A 23,526-nucleotide genomic window follows, 5' to 3' on the forward strand; every position below is an offset into this window, starting at 1 on the left:
AGAATGATTCCGTCCATTTCTTCCTGGTTACCGTTAAAAAAAACCGTCCGGAAGATTCGGTACCGCACAAGACTGGCGCGCTCCAGTCGAATTCGTTGTGGAAAATAATGCGCCAGAACGCGTGTAGCTCGTATCTTTCGGGCTATTTTTACGGCAATTAGGAAGAAATGGACGGAATCACCTCCTTCCCACCCTCCCCACCTCCCTTCCCTCCCCTTTACCATAATTTACTATCCCGTATACGAATACTCCAACTAAAAATCTGCACCACCTCAGATTTGTGTAGTGATGGCTTTAAGGGGCATCAAGTTATTGTTGATTTGGGAACAAGAATAATATAAACATTATTAGAGGCGTAAAACATCAATAGTTCGGTTTGCCACTGAAACAGCATGGATTCCTCCTTTCCCGTCACTCCCTCCCCTCTATCCCCTTCCGCTCCTTTCTCCCATTACCCCTTTCTCCAACATCATCACGCTGAAATTGCGGCGATACTTTCGCTGACGGCCATACCACGTTGAAAATACGCCATCCCGTCCGATCTCGCAAGTTAAGCAACGTTGGGCCTGGTTAGTACTTGACTCGGAGACGGCTTGGGAATCCCAGGTGTCGTAAGCTTTTGTTTCACGAATTAAATGAATTGAGCAATGAAGAATAGCGGACTTGCTGTTTATGGACACTATGGTAGTGTGTAAATATGTTTTAAATTAATGATTACGTATAAAATATTATTTGACATTATTTAACTAATAATGGAGTTCTCCTCTGTATTTTGCAATATGTTTCTTAAAATCTCATCAGACCAGAGATTTTATCGAGTCAGATCGGGGAAGCACTTCAAATTTGGGTAATTAAACCGACCGTAAAATCGTGACCACCTAAACCGTTGGTGAAATCGTGGCCGGCGGAGAAGGCAAGATGTGATACACCGAAACACTGTGTAACTTCTGGTCTTGTTCCCTCCCAATTCAGGGAGAGTTTTCCAAAATTTCATCAGACCACAATTTTCATTGGGTCAGATCGAGAAAGTACCTCAAACTTGGGTAGTTAAACCGATGATGAAATCGGGGGGGGCAAGGCCAGCATTTGTCACAAAAGGTGTGGAGAAGTTTGGGGGGTTTTGCGGTCGGCGGGTTTTGTGTGTTTTGGGTTGTCAACGGTTATACCTGTAAAGTGTTTTGGCAACCCCCTGGCGTGTCCGCAGGTCCGGCGCCAGGGGCGGGGCGCCGCTGGCTCGGGTCATTTACTTGGCGTGGTTATTGCGAAATCGCCCTATCTGTACGTGCTTAAAGGCATCACCCCACGAATCTAAGGTGTTGGGTGTGATCAGGTGGAATACTCGTTATACGGTAAAGTAGTATTAGGTAAAGGAGAATGAGCCCCGTCCATTTCATTCCTAGTTACCGTTAGAAAAATACCGTCCGGAAGATTCCGCACCGCACAAAGACTGGCGCGCTCCAGTCGAAATTCGTTGTGGAAAATAATGCGCCAGAACGCGTGTAGCCGTATCTTCTCGGTCCGTTTTTTACGGCAATTAGGAAGAAAATGGAGGGAATCACCTCCTTCCCACCTCCCCCCCCCCTTTTCCCTCCCTACCATAATTTACTATCCCGTATACGAATACTCCACCTAAAATCTGCACCACCTCAGATTTGTGGAGGGATGGCTTTAAGGGCAATGTTATTATTGTATTTGTGAACAAGAATAATATAAACATTATTAGAGGCGTAAAACATCAATAGTTCGGTTTGCCACTGAAACAGCATGGATTCCTCCTTTCCCGTCACTCCCTCCCCTCTATCCCCCCTCCGCTCCTCTCTCCATTACCCCCTTTCTCCAACATCATCACGCTGAAATTGCGGCGATAATTTCGCTTACGGCCATACCACGTTGAAAACACGCCATCCTGTCCGATCTGGCAAGTTAAGCAACGTTGCGCCTGGTTAGTACTTGGATCGGAGACGGCTTGGGAATCCCAGGTGTCGTAAGCTTTTGTTTCACGAATTAAATGAATTGAGCAATGAAGAATAGCGGACTTCTTTTATGACTATGTATTAATAAATATTTTAAATTAATATTATATAAAATATTATTTATTTTTACTTTAGTAATGGTTGTTGTCTATGGGCTGGTGTTATAATTTGAAGAGAATTGCTATATCAAGCAAAGAAAAAACTGTTTTTGTTGTTTAGGGACACTATGGTGTAGTGTGTAAATATAGTTTTAAATTAAGGATTACGTATAAAATACTATTTGAACATTATTTGACCTAATAATGGTGTTCTCCATCTGTATTTGGGTAGTACCCTCCGGTAAACTTTCATGAGGGCAGAGGCTGAAACAAAGCTTCAGTTCGAGGAAGCTCTTCAAATTTGTGCATCTTCACCGAACTTCAACCACCACACCCACACCTTCTTGAAATGTAGGCCGCGATACACCAATTTGACAATAAACTTTAACTTCTGGTTTATTCACTCCAATTCAGGGAGAGTTTTCCAAATTTATAGACAAATTTTCATCTGTCACATCGAAAAAAGTCAACTTGGTAATTAAACGATATAAATGGGCAATATAAGTTAAAAGCCATAAAGCAAAATCGCCCTCATACGATGCTTAAAAAAGGCATCACCCCACGAATCTAAGGTGGTGCAGATATCAGGTGGAATACCTATAAGGGATAGTAGATTATGGAGAGGAGAATGATTCCGTCCATTTCTTCCTAGTTACCGTTAAAAAAAAAACTGTCGGAAGATTCGGCACCGCACAAGACTGGCGCGCTCCAGTCGAATTCGTTGTGGAAAAATAATGCGCCAGAACGCGTGTAGCCGTATCTTTCGGGCCGTTTTTTACGGCAATTAGGAAAAATGGAGGGAATCACCTCCTTCCCACCTACCCCCCCCCCTTCCCCCCCTTTACCATAATTTACTATCCCGTATACGAATACTTCACCTAAAATCTGCACCACCTCAGATTTGTGGAGTGATGGCTTTAAGGGCAATGTTATTATTGTATTTGTGAACAAGAATAATATAAACATTATTAGAGGCGTAAAACATCAATAGTTCGGTTTGCCACTGAAACAGCATGGATTCCTCCTTTCCGTCACTCCCTCCCCTCTATCCCCCCTTCCGCTCCTCTCTCCATTACCCCTTTCTCCAACATCATCACGCTGAAATCGCGGCAGTAATTTCGCTTACGGCCATACCACGTTGAAAACACGCCATCCCGTCCTTTTTTTATTTATTTAATTTTTTTTTTTTAATTTTTTTTTTTTTTATTTTTTTTTTATTTTTTTTTTTTTTTAATTTTTTTTTTTTTTTTTTTTTTTTTTTTTTATTTTTTAAATTCTTTTCTCCTCCCCCAAAATTAACCTTAATAAAAAACCCCCCTACAAAAAAAAAAAAAAATTTTAAAAACCTTTTAAACATCGAGCGCGAATACACAGCCCTCGGTTCGTGGAACTTTTATAGGAAAAACGGCGAACAGTCAGAAATCGGCTCATGTGCTGTTCAACGTCTCACAAACCATATATTCGGAGGAAAGGCACCAGGGAAACCCATTGTGTGTGCAAACGTTCCCCCTGCCGGATAGCAGTCTGGTTCTCATAGACCGTGTAGAAGAAGGTTGAGAGTTTGACTTCGAAGTTGAAAAATTTTAAATGTTACTCATATGTGACAGAAAATTATCTTAATAATATACACTATATCATGCATAACAATATACTATATTATTATTATTATTATTATTATTATTATTATTATTATTATTATTATTATTATTATTATTATTATTATTATTATTATTATTATTATTATTATTATTATTATTATTATTATTATTATTATTATTATTATTATTATTATTATTATTATTATTATTATTATTATTATTATTATTATTATTATTATTATTATTATTATTATTATTATTATTATTATTATTATTATTATTATTATTATTATTATTATTATTATTATTATTATTATTATTATTATTATTATTATTATTATTATTATTATTATTATTATTATTATTATTATTATTATTATTATTATTATTATTATTATTATTATTATTATTATTATTATTATTATTATTATTATTATTATTATTATTATTATTATTATTATTATTATTATTATTATTATTATTATTATTATTATTATTATTATTATTATTATTATTATTATTATTATTATTATTATTATTATTATTATTATTATTATTATTATTATTATTATTATTATTATTATTATTATTATTATTATTATTATTATTATTATTATTATTATTATTATTATTATTATTATTATTATTATTATTATTATTATTATTATTATTATTATTATTATTATTATTATTATTATTATTATTATTATTATTATTATTATTATTATTATTATTATTATTATTATTATTATTATTATTATTATTATTATTATTATTATTATTATTATTATTATTATTATTATTATTATTATTATTATTATTATTATTATTATTATTATTATTATTATTATTATTATTATTATTATTATTATTATTATTATTATTATTATTATTATTATTATTATTATTATTATTATTATTATTATTATTATTATTATTATTATTATTATTATTATTATTATTATTATTATTATTATTATTATTATTATTATTATTATTATTATTATTATTATTATTATTATTATTATTATTATTATTATTATTATTATTATTATTATGTCGGGATGCAGCTGCTGACTACTGACATGCATCAGGTGTTGTCTGAGGCAGTCCGTCAACGAGACAGCAGTCTCGTCTCCTCGGCCATGCCACCCGGCTGGTGCGAGCCCCTCTTTCCCCCTCCCCACTTTTGATATCTTATACATGCAATAATAAATATTTATAATATATGTTTGAACTCCCCGAACACATCGAGAATAGGAAGAGCTCCCTATTATCTTGATATGGAGGTCCCGGGTAGATTCAAAAAAAAAGTTAAAATTTTTTTTTTCTAAATGGGAACAAATTTTCAAAAACAAAATTTACCCTATTCATGCCTTCATCTATTCTACACTCTGCGACACTACAACGAACGACACGTGAGTATTTCCTTTAATTATTTTATAATAAAACATCAGATGTTATCAAGAAAAAAAAAAACGAAGTATATAAATGTATAGAGAAAAAATTACCCAGGGAAACAAAAATAAATAAATAAATAAATAAATAAACAGTCCATGCGAACAAGCTCCTGAACTCTGCGTTCCTCACTAGTACTTTTTATTGCTGCCGTGAACGCTAGCAACGTTAGATTGAGATGCTCCTTTTACAAAAGTTAATGTTCAATAGTTTTGCACCAGATTATTTGCTCCTTGCTGCGCTAAATTGTTACATAAAGCTTATAAGCCTAGTGCCACAACATATAACTGATTACATGTCTTGCACTGTAATTTCAGATATATATGTTAATATTCGCACTATAATTATATTTATGTTCCTTCAAAATTCATTGCCTAGTGACATTTTATGTATAACTGGTTATTCTTACGCCTAATAACATATATATAACTGCTTACATGTCTGCAAACTGTAAGTCTCAGTTCATATGTTAGTTTAGGTCATACATGCGCGAAAATAGATAGTATAGTATTTCAATTGTTTTCAGATAGCAGTTTATTAATTGTTATCTGTTTAATTTGTTTTCATAGCTTATATTTCCTCTTCTGGACTTGTTCGCAAAAAGGCCGGCCAATCAAGATACACTCAAATTACGGTACCTGTAAATATCTCCGCACTTGAGCACTGCGAGAGCAATAAATCAGAGATTGAAGACGCATTAGAATCGGCTAATCTCTCCGCGCCAACCTTACACACTAGGTTGCTCCGCGAAAATCACACTTATTACAGTAGGCAAGGATATAAATCTAAAGGAAAGCTAGCGATAGTGCAGCAGCCTTCAGCGTACAACAAGCGTACAACCGAATTAATTCGTGCAGCGGCTCTTGTTTTAATCTTACGCGACCCCAGTAATTAATCAAACATGAGCACAGCCACAGCCACTCCAAGTTTCGTCTCCGCATCGGAATAGACGCTACTGACCCACATAGACGCGCGCGATAAATTATATAACTACGCGTAGGTGCTTTCTCCTAATGAGATAACACACTGCGTAATACTCACCATACCTCCCAATATAATGCGATGCAACAGCACACTATTTGTCAACAAATTTTATTCATCACACACATAGCAAATACAGAATCGAAAAAAAAGGACAAGGTTTCGATACATCACCGTCTGTCAAGTTGGGCATAGGCAGCCCTTCTCTTCCAGTTCTGCGCGTAGTCCTCCAACATTGGAGAACCCGCCGAAGATTGCCGTTTTTATCGCACTTCTGAGGATTATCTTCCTCAGATCACTGGGCACGTCCGCTCTTTCACTATGGTTAGTTAGCCATAGTTCACCAAATGAGAGGGACAGTTCAGGTTTGTCCCCCCTCCATGGCGATTTATCTTCTTTCCCCTTTGCCCAACACTTATAATCCCCCAATCTTGTGTTAACCACCACACCTAAAAAACAGAACCCAATAACAACATATAAAAGAAAGAGAACTCAAAAGTAAGCAGGGAAGCAACCAACTCACAACTTCTCATACTCTCCCTCTCCTTTATTATCACTGTTATTTTAACAGTGCGATCCCTCTGAATTTAACTACGTAGGAAAAGCATCAACATGGTCAACAATTTTTTCGGTCCATCCAGCAGAAACTTTTTCACAACAAGAGCTACCACTCAAACAATCTGAGAAGTATATCCCACCAGAAGCGGATATTAGTGAAAATATGCCACTATTCCCTTCTAACAACACATTTCCCATCGAGAAACTCGTTAATATTGACAAATCCTCCCTAACAGAACACGATATCACTCAATTTTTCTCACTCTTGCGAAACTACCAACACTGTTTCGTGGGACCCGATGGAAATTTAGGACACTATAATGGTCCTATAACACACAAAATTAACTTTATTCCTCACGTTACACTCCCCAAGCAACGCCCATATCGCGTCCCTTTAGAAAAAAGGCAAGAAATTAAGCGACAAATAGACGAAATGTTACGCACTCATATTATCGAACAAAGCACAAGTAAATTTGCATCCCCAATTGTTCTGGTTAAGAAAGGCTCCAATAAAGATCAATGGCGCTTCACAGTAGATTATCGTCAAATTAACGCCATAACCGAAAACGAAACCTATTGTATTCCACATATTCAGGATATAATTGATCTAGTTAGTGGAAAACAAATTTACAGCGTTCTAGATTTCAAGAGTGGATTTTTTCAGATCCCTCTTGAACGAAAACATAAAGAACGCACCGCGTTCTCATCATTTTTAGGCCTCTTTCAGTTTACAGTAATGGCCCAAGGTTTAAAAGGTGCCCCAGGCACATTCCAAAGAGTTGCAAACAACCTCATCCGCGAATTGCGTGCGTGTTGTTTCGCATACATTGATGACATAATAATTGCTAGTCACTCAATACGTCAACATTTTTTTGATTTAGAAGAACTTTTTCAACGCATTGCTAGCTTCGGAATGAAACTAACCCCGGAAAAATGTTCTTTTTTCCAATCAGAAGTAAAATACCTTGGCGTTCTAATTAGCAAAAACGGCACTCGACCCAACCCAGACAAAGTTGCAAGCATCGTAAATATCCCGCGTCCAACAGACAATAAATCTGTCAAATCATTTTTAGGCGCCGCATCCTATTTCCGCCGCTTTATTCCAAGATTTTCCATTATCGCCACTCCACTCAACAACCTCTTAATCAAAAATGCTTCTTTCTCATGGACAGATGAGCAGGAACAAGCGTTTTTGACCCTAAAAAATGCTTTAGTTGAAGCACCAGTTCTAGTACCACCTAAACTAGGACAACCATATCTCATTCATACCGACGCATCTACCATCGGTATAGGCGCATGTCTTTTGCAAGTTAGTCGCGACACTTGCAAAGAACACCCAATTGCATATTGTAGCCGCCCACTCACAAAATATGAGAAAAACTATGCAGTGATTGAACTTGAAGCACTAGCTATAGTATTCGCTCTCAAGCACTTTTACCCATACATAGCTGACGCAAAAATCACTCTAGTTACCGATCATGCTCCATTAAAATATTTAATGCACCGATCAGACCTTGTAGGACGCCTTGCTAAATACCAAATAACAATGCAGGCGTACGATATTAAAATTGAATATCGTGCAGGAAAACACAACACTCTATGTGATTTTCTTAGCCGATATCCAGTAACACAAACGAATTCCGTACAACTGAATTCGTTCCCTTCCCTTGAGGAAATACAACAATCCCAAGCCCTTTCTAAATATAATGACTTAATTCAATTTCTCAAAGGAAATTTAAAGAAACCCCCCCCCCCCAACAAATTTCAGAACAAATTGGATAAATATTCCCTTCTCAACAATTGTTTATATTACACATCCAATACAACACCTCAACTAATAATTCCTGACCTAAATTTACAAACTAAAATCATTCATACTTTTCACGAAAATCAATTTATTGGATCCCTTTTTGGAATTAGAAAAACGTATAAATCAATCTCAGCAAAATATTTTTGGCCACAAATGTGGAACTCAATCACCAAATTTGTACGTAGTTGTCCAATCTGCCAGAAAATCAAAACCCCTTCAGGTCACATTATACGCGAATAATCAGGAACCTTCCCAATTCCTTTACGACCTTTCGAACGTATCCACACGGATATCATTGGACCTCTTCCTCAATGTATTAATGGAAACAGATTTATTTCTATAACAGTCTGTGCATTTAGCAAACTAGCAATCTGCACTCCAATTCCTAACCAAACAACAGATATTGTGGTGAAAGCAGTAATCAACTATGTCATAGCCAAGCATGGAATTCCTAACGAAATAGTATCTGACCGTGGTTCTAATTATACAAGCGAGGTATTTTCACAAATTAACAAGATCTTAGGAATATCTAACAAATTAACAACAAGCTACAACCACAAAGCAAATGAGCAAGTCGAAAGAATGGTAAAAGTAATCACAGATTCTCTCACCGCATATTGTTCAGATGCTAAAGATCTGTGGTCAGACTTTCTCCAACCTATCGTCTTTGCTTATAACACCACCATAAACGACACTACAGGATACAGCTCATTTTTCGTTGCATATGGAAGACATCCAATCACTTGGAGTGATATCGTCCGCCAACTGCCAACCACCATATCTTACGCCACCGATAGTTTTGCAGACCAATTCAGCACTGTCCTGCAAACCACAATCATCGAATTCGGAGACCAAATCGCCAAACAAACAGCAAAATATAAATCAGGTTACGACTTTCACAACAAAGTTTTCTTTAAGGACGTTTCCATTGGAGATCTTGTCCTATTACGTGACGATACCGTTCGTCCCAAATTCACTCACCAATGGAAAGGCCCTTTCAAAGTTGAACAAATTTCTCGTCCTAATGTCACCATCATCAATCTGATCGGTCGTCAGGAACGACAACTTGTTCATATTAATAGATTGAAAATTTATTTTCCTCGTTCTTCGTCCGCTAATGTTTCCACCTCTAAACAAATACTACATTCACCAACAAATATCCAAAAGGAAACATCAGATGACTCAGAACACAACTTACGACGATCATACCGTCTTCACATAAAACGTAAATTTTTCAGCACTCACCCTTTCCAGCAAGAGAATTTAAAAAAAAACGACAACTACCATTAATAGTTGTTGGAAATTCTCTACCGTAAGTTTCACTTTCCTTCTGCATACCGCCGCTCCTATGCGTTGCAGTTACCACATGATTTCTTTGAACAGGCGTTTCAAAGAAACTCAAGAAAAAAATCCTCTTAAAAACCAAGCACTCACGCCCATATGTTGAACGCAACCCTGTGTGCTGTGCAATAGTTCAACATATGACCTACTCGCTTGTATTTTATAAACATTACATAAGATTCTGTTGTACACGAAATTTCTTTTCGCCTACTTCATTGTCAAAATGTTAACATGTTAAATTTATAACATTATCTATCAATCCCGAAAATTAGAATTGTACCTTCAAGAGATCATTTTATTACGACAGTATAATCACACATTTTACCGTTGTGTATTTTGTTATTGAACTCACTTATGTAATAACGATCAACAGACGCCCACTCTACTTTCTTTTTGTTCTCTCTGATAACCTATGCGAACGTACCAGAATACAGCCATCAGCCTCATCCCACATTTGAGAGTCGTCACAAAGCCACTTCTCACATGTACACATCTCCTACTCTACTTTCTATTTGTTACAGCTCGGGGACGAGCTATCTCATTATTCTGCGGCAGGTGACAGTCGAAACTAACCCGTTCACTGGATCCTCCGCCTGGAGCTTGACAGTTCATTAGCTCATTTAAAGACGATGTCCACCTATGTCTTCTACGTCAAATACGACTATTTACGAAATGCCGTCATACAACTCACGAAACAACTACTTTTCTACATCGTGTCTTAGCGCTCGAAGACGAGCTTTCCGAAGGAATGGAGATGTCGGGATGCAGCTGCTGACTACTGACATACATCAGGTGTTGCCAGAGGCAGTCCGCCAGCGAGATGGCAGTCTCGTCTCCTCGGCCACGCCCGGCTGGTACGAGTCCCTCTTTCCCCCTCCCCACTTTTGATGTCTCAAACATGTAACAATAAATATTTATAATATACGTTTGAACTCCCCGAACACAGTCGAGTATAGGAGTGCACCTTATTATCTTGATAAATCACCCTTTTTGACTATTATACGAAAGAGCATCGCTCTTTAAGTCGTATATGATGCTGAGAACAAATTGTCCCTTGGGAAAATTGTAGAAGTCGATCAGTCGCAGTTTCGACGTGCCTTGAGGAGTACTTGAATCCGGGTACAGATGACTGCGATTGACTGATTCCTGCAATTTTCGACATCCTCCACCTAGCACTTTACACTGGTAACGACTTCAAACACATTTCTGCTCCCTTGGAGCGTTCAAAAATTGCGTATGACACCCGTGTTTCAGGGGCCATCGCGGGCAATTGGGAAAAGTTTTCAACCAGCAATAAACGCACCTCGGCAAAGCCTCATTGGTCACGTTATCGCCTCTGCGCAAAGCTGAACTGCGTACCTCAAAAATGGCACACAATTACAGGTGCTGCGTATCGCGCACAGGTAAGTGGATGCCGTATAACGGGTGAAGAACTCTTCGATCGATGGCTGGGTCGCGGTAATCAGCGAAGAACACTTGGCACACTCTTTCTCAGTAAACGCGCGGTTAAAAGCTTAAAAGCTACAAGGGTGATCGGTTTTTAAAACTGGTGCTATCCAGAATTTTTCGTAACCAAAAGAAATAGACAATGAGAAGCGAGTAACTAACAGCAAAGATTGTCCACAATTATTGGTATGAGTCTAAGGACCGAAGAGCAAGTTTCTTTCGCAAATAGATGGCTTCACAACTGCAAATATTGAACTCGTTTTTTATTGCCCTCCCTCACCCATCATTCCAGAGCAATATTACTCCTAACAACCTCCACGGCTGTTTCCACATCCAGCCATTTCCTTCACGCTAGCGTCACGTCGTAAACGCCGATCGGATGCGGCGCAGGTGTCGTTCGCGAGTAGTATCGCGACCATATGGTTGAAATCATACTATACAGAATCATTTCTGTAGTGTGTATTTCGCAATCCCAACCAAAAAGCGACACCTGTCCACCGCGATGAACGGGAGACGGGCGAGTTGCGAGCGGGAAGAACGCGACTTGTCGCGCTGAGGACCGTGGCACGGCCGAAAGGACGTGTCGGCGACTCGCTCTTCTGAGCGGTATTTAACAAAATCTAAAGGAGATGTGAACAGTCTAGAGAATTGGTGTCTGCCGTGAATGTACTGCTAGGATCCTTGGTGCACAAGCTCATTCATCTGAACCTATTCAATTCTTATTATTATTCAAATCGCAAACTGCCAATTTGACGACATTTGAAAACACTGTTGGTATTCATCACGTATTTTCTAGCATTATACTTCCTCACTATTATCTTTTTATTGACTTTCATGCACTCTCTTCCTAGGCTCGGTGAGCACATGCCGCTTCCGCAATTGCGCCGAGTGTCATGTCATTTTGATCCGACTATACATCCATCTCATTTATAATTTTTGTAACATCAAGGTAATGGTGACGTGGGCGCCATTACCTCACATGGGAGTGGGTAGTACGCTCACTTATGTGAACTTCCAGGTACAACTGAACATCTCCTGAGCAGCTGATCATGTGTTGGTATCACTTCCTTCAGTCCTTAGATTTCTAGCGCTTCTGCTGAGAAAGAGTGCGTCAAGTGTTCTTCGCTGATTACCGCGACCCAACCATCGATCGAAGAGTTCTTCACCCGTTATACGGCATCCACTTACCTGTGCGCGATACGCAGCACCTGTAATTGTGTGCCATTTTTGAGGTACGCAGTTCAGCTTTGCGCAGAGGCGATAACGTGACCAATGAGGCTTTGCCGAGGTGCGTTTATTGCTGGTTGAAAACTTTTCCCAATTGCCCGCGATGGCCCCTGAAACACGGGTGTCATACGCAATTTTTGAACGCTCCAAGGGAGCAGAAATTTGTTTGAAGTCATAACCAGTGTAAAGTGCTAGGTGAAGGATGTCGAAAATTGCAGGAATCAGTCAATCGCAGTCACTTGCACCCGCATTCGAGTACTCCATAAAGACATCACCCCACGAATCTGTAGTGGTACGGGTTTCCGGTGGAGTATTCGTGTACGAGGTCGTAGATTATGGGGAGGAGAGTGATTCCGTTCATTTCTTCCTAATTGCCGTAGAAAACGGCTCCGAGCGTTCCGGGGCAGTATTTTCTACAAGGAGTTCGATTGGAGCGCGCCAGCCCTGTGCGGCGCCGCATCTTCCGGGCTGTTTTTTTACGGCAATTAGGAAGAAATGGACGAAATCACCCTCCTCTCCATAATCTACTATCCCGTATACGAATACTCCACTTGAAATCCGTACCACCTCAGATTCGTGGGGTGATGCCTTTAAGGAGTTTGGTACCAAAGTGGCGTTAGCACACCTTGGGTTTTTCCAACTCTTTCCGGATCTTTTTTAAAATTTTCATATCTCCTTAGATACCCTTCACAGACAACACAAAGCCCACGAGCAGCCTCAGTGACTTTATCACTGCGATTAATTGCAAAAAAAAAAAAAAAACCAAAATAATCGAAAACGCCCTCTTTTGCCTCTTTGTAGAAATTTCAATGATTTGGGAGAATGAAGATAAATAAAATTGGAGAATTATAGAATACAATTTTCTATCGAACGACACGTAGTATGCTTGAAAGAGTTTTTGGTTCTCTATGCATTTTTCACTTTGAAAAAATAAACGCTCAAAAGTTATTCTTCAATCCTGCGCATTCTTGTTATGGAACAAAATATGCTTGATGTTCAGGAAAGTTTTGATTGATTCAAGATTTCTCCTTTTTTTCTTTTCTTTAGTCAAGGAACGAAATTCTTCTGGAACCTCTGCAAAGTGTTTGTGAGTATTTTATCTAAGAATTAAAATGAATGAGGAACCAAAGGAACTCGTGAACTTGAATTTATGATGTTAGATCATTCAAATCAAGTCATTCAAAAAACTAAATGCGTATTTCCATTCGCTTCGAACGATCAGTGATATTCGCGTATGCGTGCATATAAAACACGACTGTACTGAACGTTGTCAGCCACAAATTTTTTCAACCCACTCGTCAAAATGTGTGCCGAAACAAACAGCATATCGTCAGGCTCTATAGGTTCGTCTTCGTCGGGCTTCAACGACTCAGATGACTACCGTCAAGTTCTATGTGGATGTGCTGGTGCGAATAGATATGGTATTCTTGCTCTAACTCTTTGCTATCTCTCTTTCCTGATGTCTAGGTTAGTTTTTCGAATCGGAAATCTGCACTGTGACGTAGATATGAAAACAAACTTTGTTTATGGCATTAGCAGCAGTCATTAGGTGGTTATTAAAGGATTATAGTGGTCCCACGTTCTTCGCTACAAATTTTTAGGCATAGAATTTGCCAAATGAGCTTATCGGGACTCATTTCATGTTTTATCGAACATTTTCGGTATCTAAAAGAACATATTGATTGTTACTAAAATGCTCAGCTACAAATGGATGATCCTCACAAGATAATATTGTAACAAAATAATCCTAGAAATATTGTGTTTCTTATAGTTGTATAATTTAAAGTCGAAGAAGAAGACAGCGAAAGAGATAGAGTGTCTGCAACAGAATCCATATAACAGCAGAATGAGGTTTCATTTCAGGTTTTCAAGTGTTCACATCAGTTTTAAGAGATACTTTTTGCACAATTATGACCGAATTGACAAAAAATTAACAGCGCGTGTTCATACTTTGCTCTATAGATTTATAACATCAACAAGGTATCAAAGAAGAGGAGAGTATGTGGAATACGAATCTGTACATGGGAATCGGGCAAAATGAGCGCGCGTAAACTTAGTGTGGCGTAGTTCCGAAAATTCAAAAAAAAACCCTCAAAAAAACAATTCGGAAAACTACTGTCCAGGAGTCGTAACCCACGTGACTTTTAGAAAAAGAACCAGGTCATATTGTAGATTATGTAAACCTGTCTTGGTTTTGAAAAAGATGATGTCGGTGTGGTATATACCACATTATTCGTGGGAAGATTCAATACTTATTTATTTATTTGCTTATTTATTTGTTTATTATTTGTTTATATACGAAGAAAGAATAAAACCCAAGAATCTTTAAAGCAGCGATTTATTGCCAATGGAACTAGGCGAAGTTCTTTTCGTGGCGGATAACATGTAGAACATGTTATAAACATGAATATTTTGTTGACACGGGCTAAGAAAACGTGGGCAGCGAGCTTGAACAACTGATAACAAGTTGACACATGTCGATACATGACCGTGACGAGCCCGACGCTTCTCACAAGGCACCGATAGTTTCGGGGCCATCAGTTAAAGGGACCACCCCACAAATCTGAGGTGGTATGGGTTTCAGGCGGGTAAAGCCCATGCGGGGTCGTAGATTGTGGGAAAGAGGGCCGTTCATCTATCCCTGTATCAGCGCAAACGGACGACCCCGAAACGCTGTTTCTTACGACGTCCTCTATAGCAAAAACAAAAACGAAAACCCATTCGGACGAATCGCAGGTTAGGTGGGGCACAATGTTAGTGCATTGCAACAAAAACCGTCGTAAGAAACAGCGTTCCGGGGTTGTCCGTTTACACTGATGCAGGGAGAAACGGACGGAATCACCCTCCTCCCCGCAATCTATGACCCCGTATAAGCATAACCCTCCTGAAACCCGTACCACCCCAGATTCGTGGGGTGATCCCTTTAAGAAAGTGAAATTTCCTCGAAATAAACTGCGTCAGAAAATTTTGAGAAATCAAGTACGGTTTTCTTAAACGTTAATTAATTCGGGCGTTCTTAACCACTTGAAAAGGATATTCTTTCTAGTTGAGGTTGATGTGAGTTTAAAGGCATCACCTTACGAATCTGAGGTGGTACGGATTTCGGGTGATCGTATTCGTATACGGGATGGGAGACTATGGAGAGGGGGGTGATCCCGTCCATAAACGGCCCGAAAGATACGGCTTCGAGCGTTCCGGCGCGCTATTCTCTACAAGGAGTTCGATTGGAGCGCGCCAGCCGTGTGTGTACGCCGCATCTTTCGGGCCGTTTTTTACGTCAACTAGCAAGAAATGGACGGAATCACCGGAATCCATAATCTACGATCCCGTATACGAATACTCCACCTGAAATCCGCACCACCTCAGATTCGTGGAGTGATGCGTTCAAGGACCCACCTCCGGAAGGTCGTTGTTACTCTGAATCCCTTCTCTTCCCTTCTCTTTCCACCAGCGGTTGTATCTGCTCCTATGATACAATTTCATTCAGTGGGTGAATTTCTCATTCGTGGATATTTTTTTGCTAAAACCACCATCATAAAAAGGCAATTGATGAGAAGAAAAGAAAACTGAAGAAACCTGTCACTTTGTTCGAATCTGTGTGCTACTTTTTCCTATAGTTAAAGTAGGGTTAGCTTGGATGCCTTCCAGGACTTCTATACATGGAAAAGGGAGCTGCACTTAAGCGATTCGATGAAATCTCATAAAACCCATCGTCTAGGTACAAAATTTCTCCGGGTGCACTGAAACAAGAAAATTCCCAGCTAATATTCGCTACTAGCTTTTTCTCCCCTCATTTTCAGATAATCGAAGATGACTGATTGTTTAAAGTGAAATTAATTTTTGCAGCCTGATCGCATTTAACGCAACATTCGTGGCTATGATGGATAAAACCACTTCACCGCTCTACAATGGTTCCATAACAGACGATATTGACTGGCAGAGTTCAGAATTGTCCATCGGAGATCGTCGATTGTCATTTGATGTAATGGAGAAAAGTTTGACGTTTGCTGGTTAGTTCACTTTATCAAAGCTTTTCATTTACAGTTGTAAGTAGAGTGCACCCTATAATATTATAGGTGGCTTTACCGGCGCCATGCTCATCACTTTTCCTCTGAATATGCTTCTCCAGAGGTTTGGTACTCATAAAGTGATGACTGTAGTTGGTGTAGTGTGCACTTTAATGGTCGCAGTAACACCAGTGATCGTCTGTTGGTCGTTTCCAGTTTTCGTAGTTGTGAGGATAATTTCGGTGAGTGAGGCACTTTGAATCAGATAATGTTTTTTCGTTAACCGTAGGGCTCTAATTAGAAGATAAAATAATGGGAAAAATGATAGCACATCTCTGTTTTTAGTACATTGGAGAGCAGTTAAAAAAGGACTACTGTAGAAAGATATGGAGCAGAAATGCTGCAAAAATTGAAAATGCAAATTTTTCTAGCTGGTCTTCAGAAAAGGGATCTGAGTAAAGGACTCCGACTGGGTCATATAATAATGACAATCAGTGATCAAGCTACTGACGCATTTACGGCTCATTAGTGAAACTATTTCTTTTAAAATGGAGCGTTTAGTGTAGAAATACATTATGTTGCAATGTATCCTTCATATTCCGCAGCACTTCAACTACGGTAGAATCCAGAGCGCAGGGAAATGTTTCTCTCATTGAATCTCAGTTCTCTTCTGCTCAGTTCTGGAAGTTAACCATAAATTCCGATCAAATAATAGAAGAATACATAAAATAATTCATTTAGTAACTGATTACTTTATCAGACATTGTATAGTCGAGTCATAACGGCATGAAGCTCGGTGCAGATGCGCAGACGGCTGCGCTTGAGGCGACGCGGTAGCGCTGGCGGATGGGAACGAGGTGGTGCCATCTTAACTGTAGCGATAAGTGGAGATAGCGAGGGTCCTCTCCGGATCCTAACCGCTACGCTTCACTCCATCGCTTTAAAGGCATCACCCCACGAATCTGAGGTGGTACGGATTTCAGGTGGAGTATTCGTATACGGGATAGTAGATTATGGAGAGGGGTGTGATTCCGTCCATTTCTTCCTAATTGCCGTAAAAAACGGCCGTATCTTCCGGGCCGTTTTCTACGGTAATTAGGAAGGAATCACACCCTTCTCTCAATAATCTACAATCCCGTAAACGAATACTCCACCAGAAATCCGTACCACCCCAGATTCGTGGAGTGATGCCTTTAAGTGCAGCCGCGTACCGAACTGCAATGAGCGTTCCGTTTGGACTCGACTATAAACTTCGTCGATTCCTTGCACGTTTCAAGAATTAATAATTATTAGATATTCACTGGAGTATGCCAAAATTTTCTGCGGATCATCTCATTGCTTTTTGTGTTGAATGGTTTCCCTTGTAGTTGGAATCTTTCTTTATTTAACATCTTTCCTGATTAGTAGAATGCGATTAAACTAGTGGCAACCCCTTTGTCAGCTACTTCTTCCCTGATTCCTACCATTTGGTCCCCTCTCAAAGAACTCGTAGTGTTCTTTTTTTGTAAAGCGAATGCGTCAGCTTTAGTTCCCTTCATCTTCGACATTTACTTGCATTATAAGCACTGCTCAACAAATTCATTATGGGTGATATCGTATGAAACACTCCAGATCATTTAAATCCACAACTGTCAGCACTACCTTTCCCTTATATTCAGGGTATATCTATCTCAAATTCGTTCCCAGTGGCCGGTGCTGTTATTAACGAATGGGCATCCACGAAGGAAAAAGGCTTCTTTATCGCCGTACTTTCGGCCTATGTTGAGCTTTCTGCATTGTTTACCATGCCGATCAGTGGATTAGTGGCCACTAAAGGTAGGTGCTCTAGAACAACCAACGAAGAACGTCTATGTCTTCCACTACAACGGCAGAGGAATAATAGCTACTTCTTTTTAGTGAGCTGGGATTTTGTGTTTTACCTTCATGCTGTTATTCTGGGAATATTCACTGTTCTATGGGCTGTTTACTATAGGTATGCTTTATCTAACGGTTTTGTCTGAAGCTATGCACATTTACGCTGCATTCGTGAAGAGTTTCTCAGCTATTCCTGAAGTTATTTTTCACAAACATTAGTAATAGTATGAAAGTTAAATTAAATCTATATTTACATCACATTCATGCGAGCTTCTCAGCTATTTCTAACGTTAATTTCCACAAAAATTGGAAAATAGAATAAATGTTAAATAAAATCGAAAGTTATAAATCAGTGTATTTATAATTAGAAGTTGTAATGTAATAAAAAATGAAAATGAAATATACGAATGCTTTTCTTGCGAGAAAATCGACCAATTCGAGCTGTTTATAGTCGGCGTAAATCATGTTGTAACATGACCACGCCACGCGTTCTCGACAGAATTTCTCCTACAGTACGCGGAAAACATCTCGGATCCCTTTTTATTTTGTTTTCTGCAATCTCTCATGACTTTTTCTTAAGATAGTGCTTGAATAAGTCGCTTTCCAATAGTCTTATCTTTTTTTTTTGTTCCATGGTCTTCTATTAAGTTCTTAGTTTGTGAAGACTCAAATTTACTCTCCTTCTGTGGATTGAACTGTGAATGATTAGTGTCTTCTGCAATCCGAAAATAGTGGTAAAATTCCAAAAAACCATCTTAGAAGAAGGCTTACTACAGACTGCAAAAAAAAAAAAGATAAATATAACGGAAAAAAAACTAAAACTACGCAATCCTACACATGCACTATTTTACGAAAAAGAACTATGAAGATCCATAAAATGGCAAAGAGAAGAGGTCTGGGATGCTTTCCTCATATCGTAGGGAGCGCCCAACGCACGCTTCACCGAGGACGCGTCGCATCGTCGTCTAAAACACATTTTACTGTCGCCGACTACAAGCTCTACCATCCAACAAACAAAAACAATCAATAGTGATCAGATGTAATGTAGTATTTTTTTACAGAGACAAACCCAAGAAACACCCATTTGTTGCTCGAGGAGAATGGCAAAAAATTAGTCTGGGAAAGAAACCGGTCTCAGGAAAGACATCCGTGAGTTTAACGCTGCGACCAAGTACCGTAGTAATTCATCCAGATAGTAATCGCGTGTGTGTTTAGCCACCCCTTCAAAGAATATTCCGATCGATGGTGATCTGGGCGATTTGGATCGCTGTCATCGGCAATTTCCTCGTGTCTCAGTTCACAATCTCCTATTCACCGCTATATCTCTCCTATGTGCTAGGATTCCCAACTATGACGGCTGGATTTCTAACAATTGCTCCACTGGCTGCTCAGGTTGGTTCTCATCCTCTTGGAGCGTATAATAAGCGTCTGATTCACTAGAAGCAGGGATCAGGTTGATTTCTTGGCGTTTACTGGATGCAATGCCGCTTCATCGCAAGACCTACTCAATCCAGTCCCCTTTGTCTGCATGAATAAGAGAGTTAAATAGATGATGATGGATTATCTGGATACAGTATTAATCAATTGTTTCAAGTATTAATTGTGTTTTCGAGCACTTATCATCACATTAGTGGGGATTGAAATGGGTGTATGGTGGGAATTTTGCGGTTGAATAGGATCCGGTTAGATAGACCATCCCTACCGTAATGAATTCGTATCTTATTGGATATTACCTACGAGTTGCACCATACTCGCCTTTTTTTGATATTTTTTACTACTCGTTTGCCTTACTTTGGAGAATCAAATCGATCTGTGCAAACAGCATGAAGTGAAATAAATAAATAAAAGCAACTTTTGGATTTGGGTTTAATCTATGCTGCTATAATGCAATCTAAGCCAGTTCTTCGTCTCGTTTCGGCTTATCTTACAGTATGCAATCATAGGAGTCGACCTTTAGTGAGTTTTTGAAAATCTCACTACTAATGGTTCGAACATGATCAAAGAAGTGCATTAGCTTTGTTTTTCAAGAATTTCTGATGACCCTAACCAATTGAATGAAATTCCATTAAAGTTTCGAATTTTATTTCTGTTGATTCACAAAATTCCACAATTTTCCATTTTGCTACATCTTCTATTTTAGTTGGTGATCAAAATGTTCACTGGACTGGCTTCGGATCGACTGAGGTGCCTTCCCGAAGTGGGTAAGCTCCGCCTGTTCAACTCAATAGCCCTTCTAGGATCCGGGCTCTTCTTTATTTTGCTATCGGTCGTTCCACCTGCTGGAAATGCTTCCGATGTCATACTGATTAGTAAGTTGTGTTTATTTTGCTGTTATGACTGCTCTATTTGTTTTGCTGTTCTTGTTGTTGGAGATCGTTGAAAAATTGTAATTGAAGTGTTGTATACAACTGTGAAGTAATTATAACTGTACATGCACTTTTTTACTTCTATTGAACATAACGACTGCTACGTGGTGCCGCAAATCTCCCTTTCTGTTCGATGCGCATCTAAGCCAGCTTAGCGCTGCTAAATGAGAGCACATCGCTGTTCCTTTTTGCAACACAAGTATAGACGTCCGTACGAACGTCGTTAGTGAAGGGATACGTCCTATCCGAAATTCGATCCATTGTGATTCCACAGATCTATGAGTGGTAGACGTTTGGACCATGTGAACCTTGCTCAACTCACCTCTCGTGCTTTAAAGACAGCATACCACGAAAATGAAAGTGTTAGGATCATTCCGCGAACAGATAGGGTCAGCGGTGTAGACTACCAGTATGTGGGCCACCATGCTTAGTTCCCCTTAACTGTCTTGAAAAGCGAAATGGGAAACGGCCCTGTCGATCGAGTTTTCCTACGAGGAACTTCAGAGTATATCACATATGCCATCGTCTGCAAATGAGGAGGAGAGACGGCGTCAAAACCCCATTGATTGTTTGTTGCTGCTCGCATTCGCGACACGTTGTCAGGCTCCTTGTAGAACGATTCGATCAACATGGCAGTTCCCCACGCTGTTGTTCAGTACATTTAGGGGAAATTGAGCGGTGATCACGACCGCGCTTCTGAACTACACCCGATCTTTTGGTGGAGGGATCACAACTTCGCGGTTGTTGCCTCCAAGTAGGCTCTAGGAACGCTACAGTGATACGTTGGAAGTAGATTCCTGGTGGTAAAATCGGTCCCGCCTTCTACGTAACCGCCTGCGCAATGTTGCCTTAGAAATCAAAACACTTTGATCGGGTGGTACGTATTCGTTGTTGAGAGGAGAGAAAATCCTCAGAATCGGCCATTGCAATGACTATAGTTGAAAATCCGATCGATCTCATATTCTATTTTGAGAAACAATGCAAGATTTCTGTTTTTTTCTATTTGTTTTTGTGCGATTGTTGAAGTCGAATCGAAATCGAAAAACTCTTTCTCTACAGTAATTCCTGTGGCGCTGCTGGGATTTTCATCTGGTGGCTATCCGAAATGTGCTGTCATGGTATCACAACAGCATTCTCCATTCGTGATGTCTATTGTACAGGTGACTAAGGGTTTTCCTCTACCATATCTTTTTCACAGGAAATTTCTTTGGTCAGTGCAGAAAAGTGGAGTTTTCATTTCCTCTGCATTCCTATCGGGCTCTCACAAAAATCGAAAACACCTTTTTTGAAGTGAATGACGTCTTCGTATTCCATTCTTTTATAGCAACACAAGCTCTGCGGACACTTCATTTTAATTCAAATTTTCCAAGTTTTCCAGTTGGAGGCTTTTTGCTTTTTGCTTTATGCATCTTATTCTATAAAATGACCGAAGTTTTTGATACCTCGCGGTTGTCTACATTTCCTTTATGTCTCTGAAAATCGAGACAAACTTTCTTCATTTAAAAGTAGTCTCCTTCATTCCCTAAAATCCTCTTCAATCTCTCCCGTAGAGTTTCAATTCCCCTCCTCCTAAACTCGCACTCAAATTTTTATCTGTACAATCGAAAAACCTCATAATTCATGGAATAGAACACATAAAATCACGATTTTCCCATAAATTCTCATCGAGCTGCTTTTACAGATCGTCGCTTGTTTTTCTTTGCTGATCGGGTCCTTCGTTGTGCCGGCACTCACCAAAAATGACACATTTGACCAGTGGCGAACAGTGTTTCTTATTTACGCGTTCGTGCTTACACTGTCCAACACAATTTTCATCGCCTTCGCAAGGTTCGTTTGCATTTATTGACTGATCATCGCTAAAATACGGTTTAATCGGACAAGTGAAATGCAAATCGTACGGTTTGCATTTTCATTCGTTGTCCGTAAAGTAAGCCCGCCATATCGGGCGGCAGAAGGGGACGATTATTTTGAAATATGACAAAGCTAATTTTTTACGGATATCAAGTATGGTTCGGGATTATACCATTGTAAAAGGTATAACACCAAACTTTTTTATGCAAAACTCAACAAATCTCGTATATCCACTTTCTTGCGATCGTGATAGAATACATGAAAGCCGTTGGGAATTAATAGAGTTGCGTAAAAAGGCAAAAAAAATATTACAGAATTAACTCGTATCAACAGTAAGTAATTCCATAAATATAGCAGACGGACCTCGCTTACCTAGAAAATCACGCCAGAACATAGGATGCCATACTAGTGCTACTAATTATACAAATATAATAATACAATAAATAATAAAATAGTAATAAATATTATGTATGTTGTGTTATTCATTATTATTCGTAATAATACATAAATTATTGCAAATAATAATGAATATTATAAAAATGGATATAATGATATGAATATGCGCATCTTGCTATTGCAAAGAAGAAAATTCCAAAAACAGACAAAGACAAAACGAGAAGTTTTGTTGTATTAATGTATGTTGTATTTTGTTGTATTTTTTCCTGTATTAATAAAGTAGCAAAATGTGCATTTTCATTCAAATGATGTTAATTCCTTGTAAAGTGAAAATATCCTACATAAAATAGTGCTTCAAGCAGTTCTCTTAACGTTAGCCTTTAATTAAAATCTGAAAAGGTGAGAAAAATATCCTCTTGTTCCTGTCTTTTCTTGCTCCTTCGTTTTAGGGGATTTTCAAAAATTTTGGTAGAAAATGCTGGAATGGAAATGCTGTGTATGATTTGCCGATTTATTCTCTTCTGTGGTGTCTTTTTCTCGTTGCAGGACTTATGCAAAAAGC

General features: G+C 38.8%; 1 protein-coding gene across 2 annotated transcripts in view; it reads left to right on the top strand.

The window, feature by feature from the left end:
* The window catches only part of RB195_009747 (uncharacterized protein), a gene marked incomplete at both ends in the record, with an annotated part of 40,914 nt that overhangs the window by 16,693 nt on the left and 695 nt on the right, over nucleotides 1-23,526 (top strand). Inside the window, 11 exons of one of the 2 annotated variants that reach the window (XM_064190441.1) lie at nucleotides 8,836-9,701; nucleotides 13,834-13,957; nucleotides 16,337-16,500; nucleotides 16,567-16,739; nucleotides 18,156-18,312; nucleotides 18,394-18,469; nucleotides 19,413-19,500; nucleotides 19,567-19,743; nucleotides 20,492-20,660; nucleotides 21,777-21,877; nucleotides 22,399-22,563. In XM_064190441.1, coding sequence (XP_064048024.1) covers nucleotides 8,836-9,701; nucleotides 13,834-13,957; nucleotides 16,337-16,500; nucleotides 16,567-16,739; nucleotides 18,156-18,312; nucleotides 18,394-18,469; nucleotides 19,413-19,500; nucleotides 19,567-19,743; nucleotides 20,492-20,660; nucleotides 21,777-21,877; nucleotides 22,399-22,563 — 2,260 coding nt within the window. Of the gene's footprint in view, nucleotides 1-8,835; nucleotides 9,702-13,833; nucleotides 13,958-16,336; nucleotides 16,501-16,566; nucleotides 16,740-18,155; nucleotides 18,313-18,393; nucleotides 18,470-19,412; nucleotides 19,501-19,566; nucleotides 19,744-20,491; nucleotides 20,661-21,776; nucleotides 21,878-22,398; nucleotides 22,564-23,526 lie in introns of those variants that run through there. The other variant, XM_064190444.1, reaches the window with a different exon arrangement.

The sequence above is a fragment of the Necator americanus genome, chromosome III, assembly GCF_031761385.1.
Source record: "Necator americanus strain Aroian chromosome III, whole genome shotgun sequence".
NCBI lineage: Eukaryota > Metazoa > Nematoda > Chromadorea > Rhabditida > Ancylostomatidae > Necator > Necator americanus.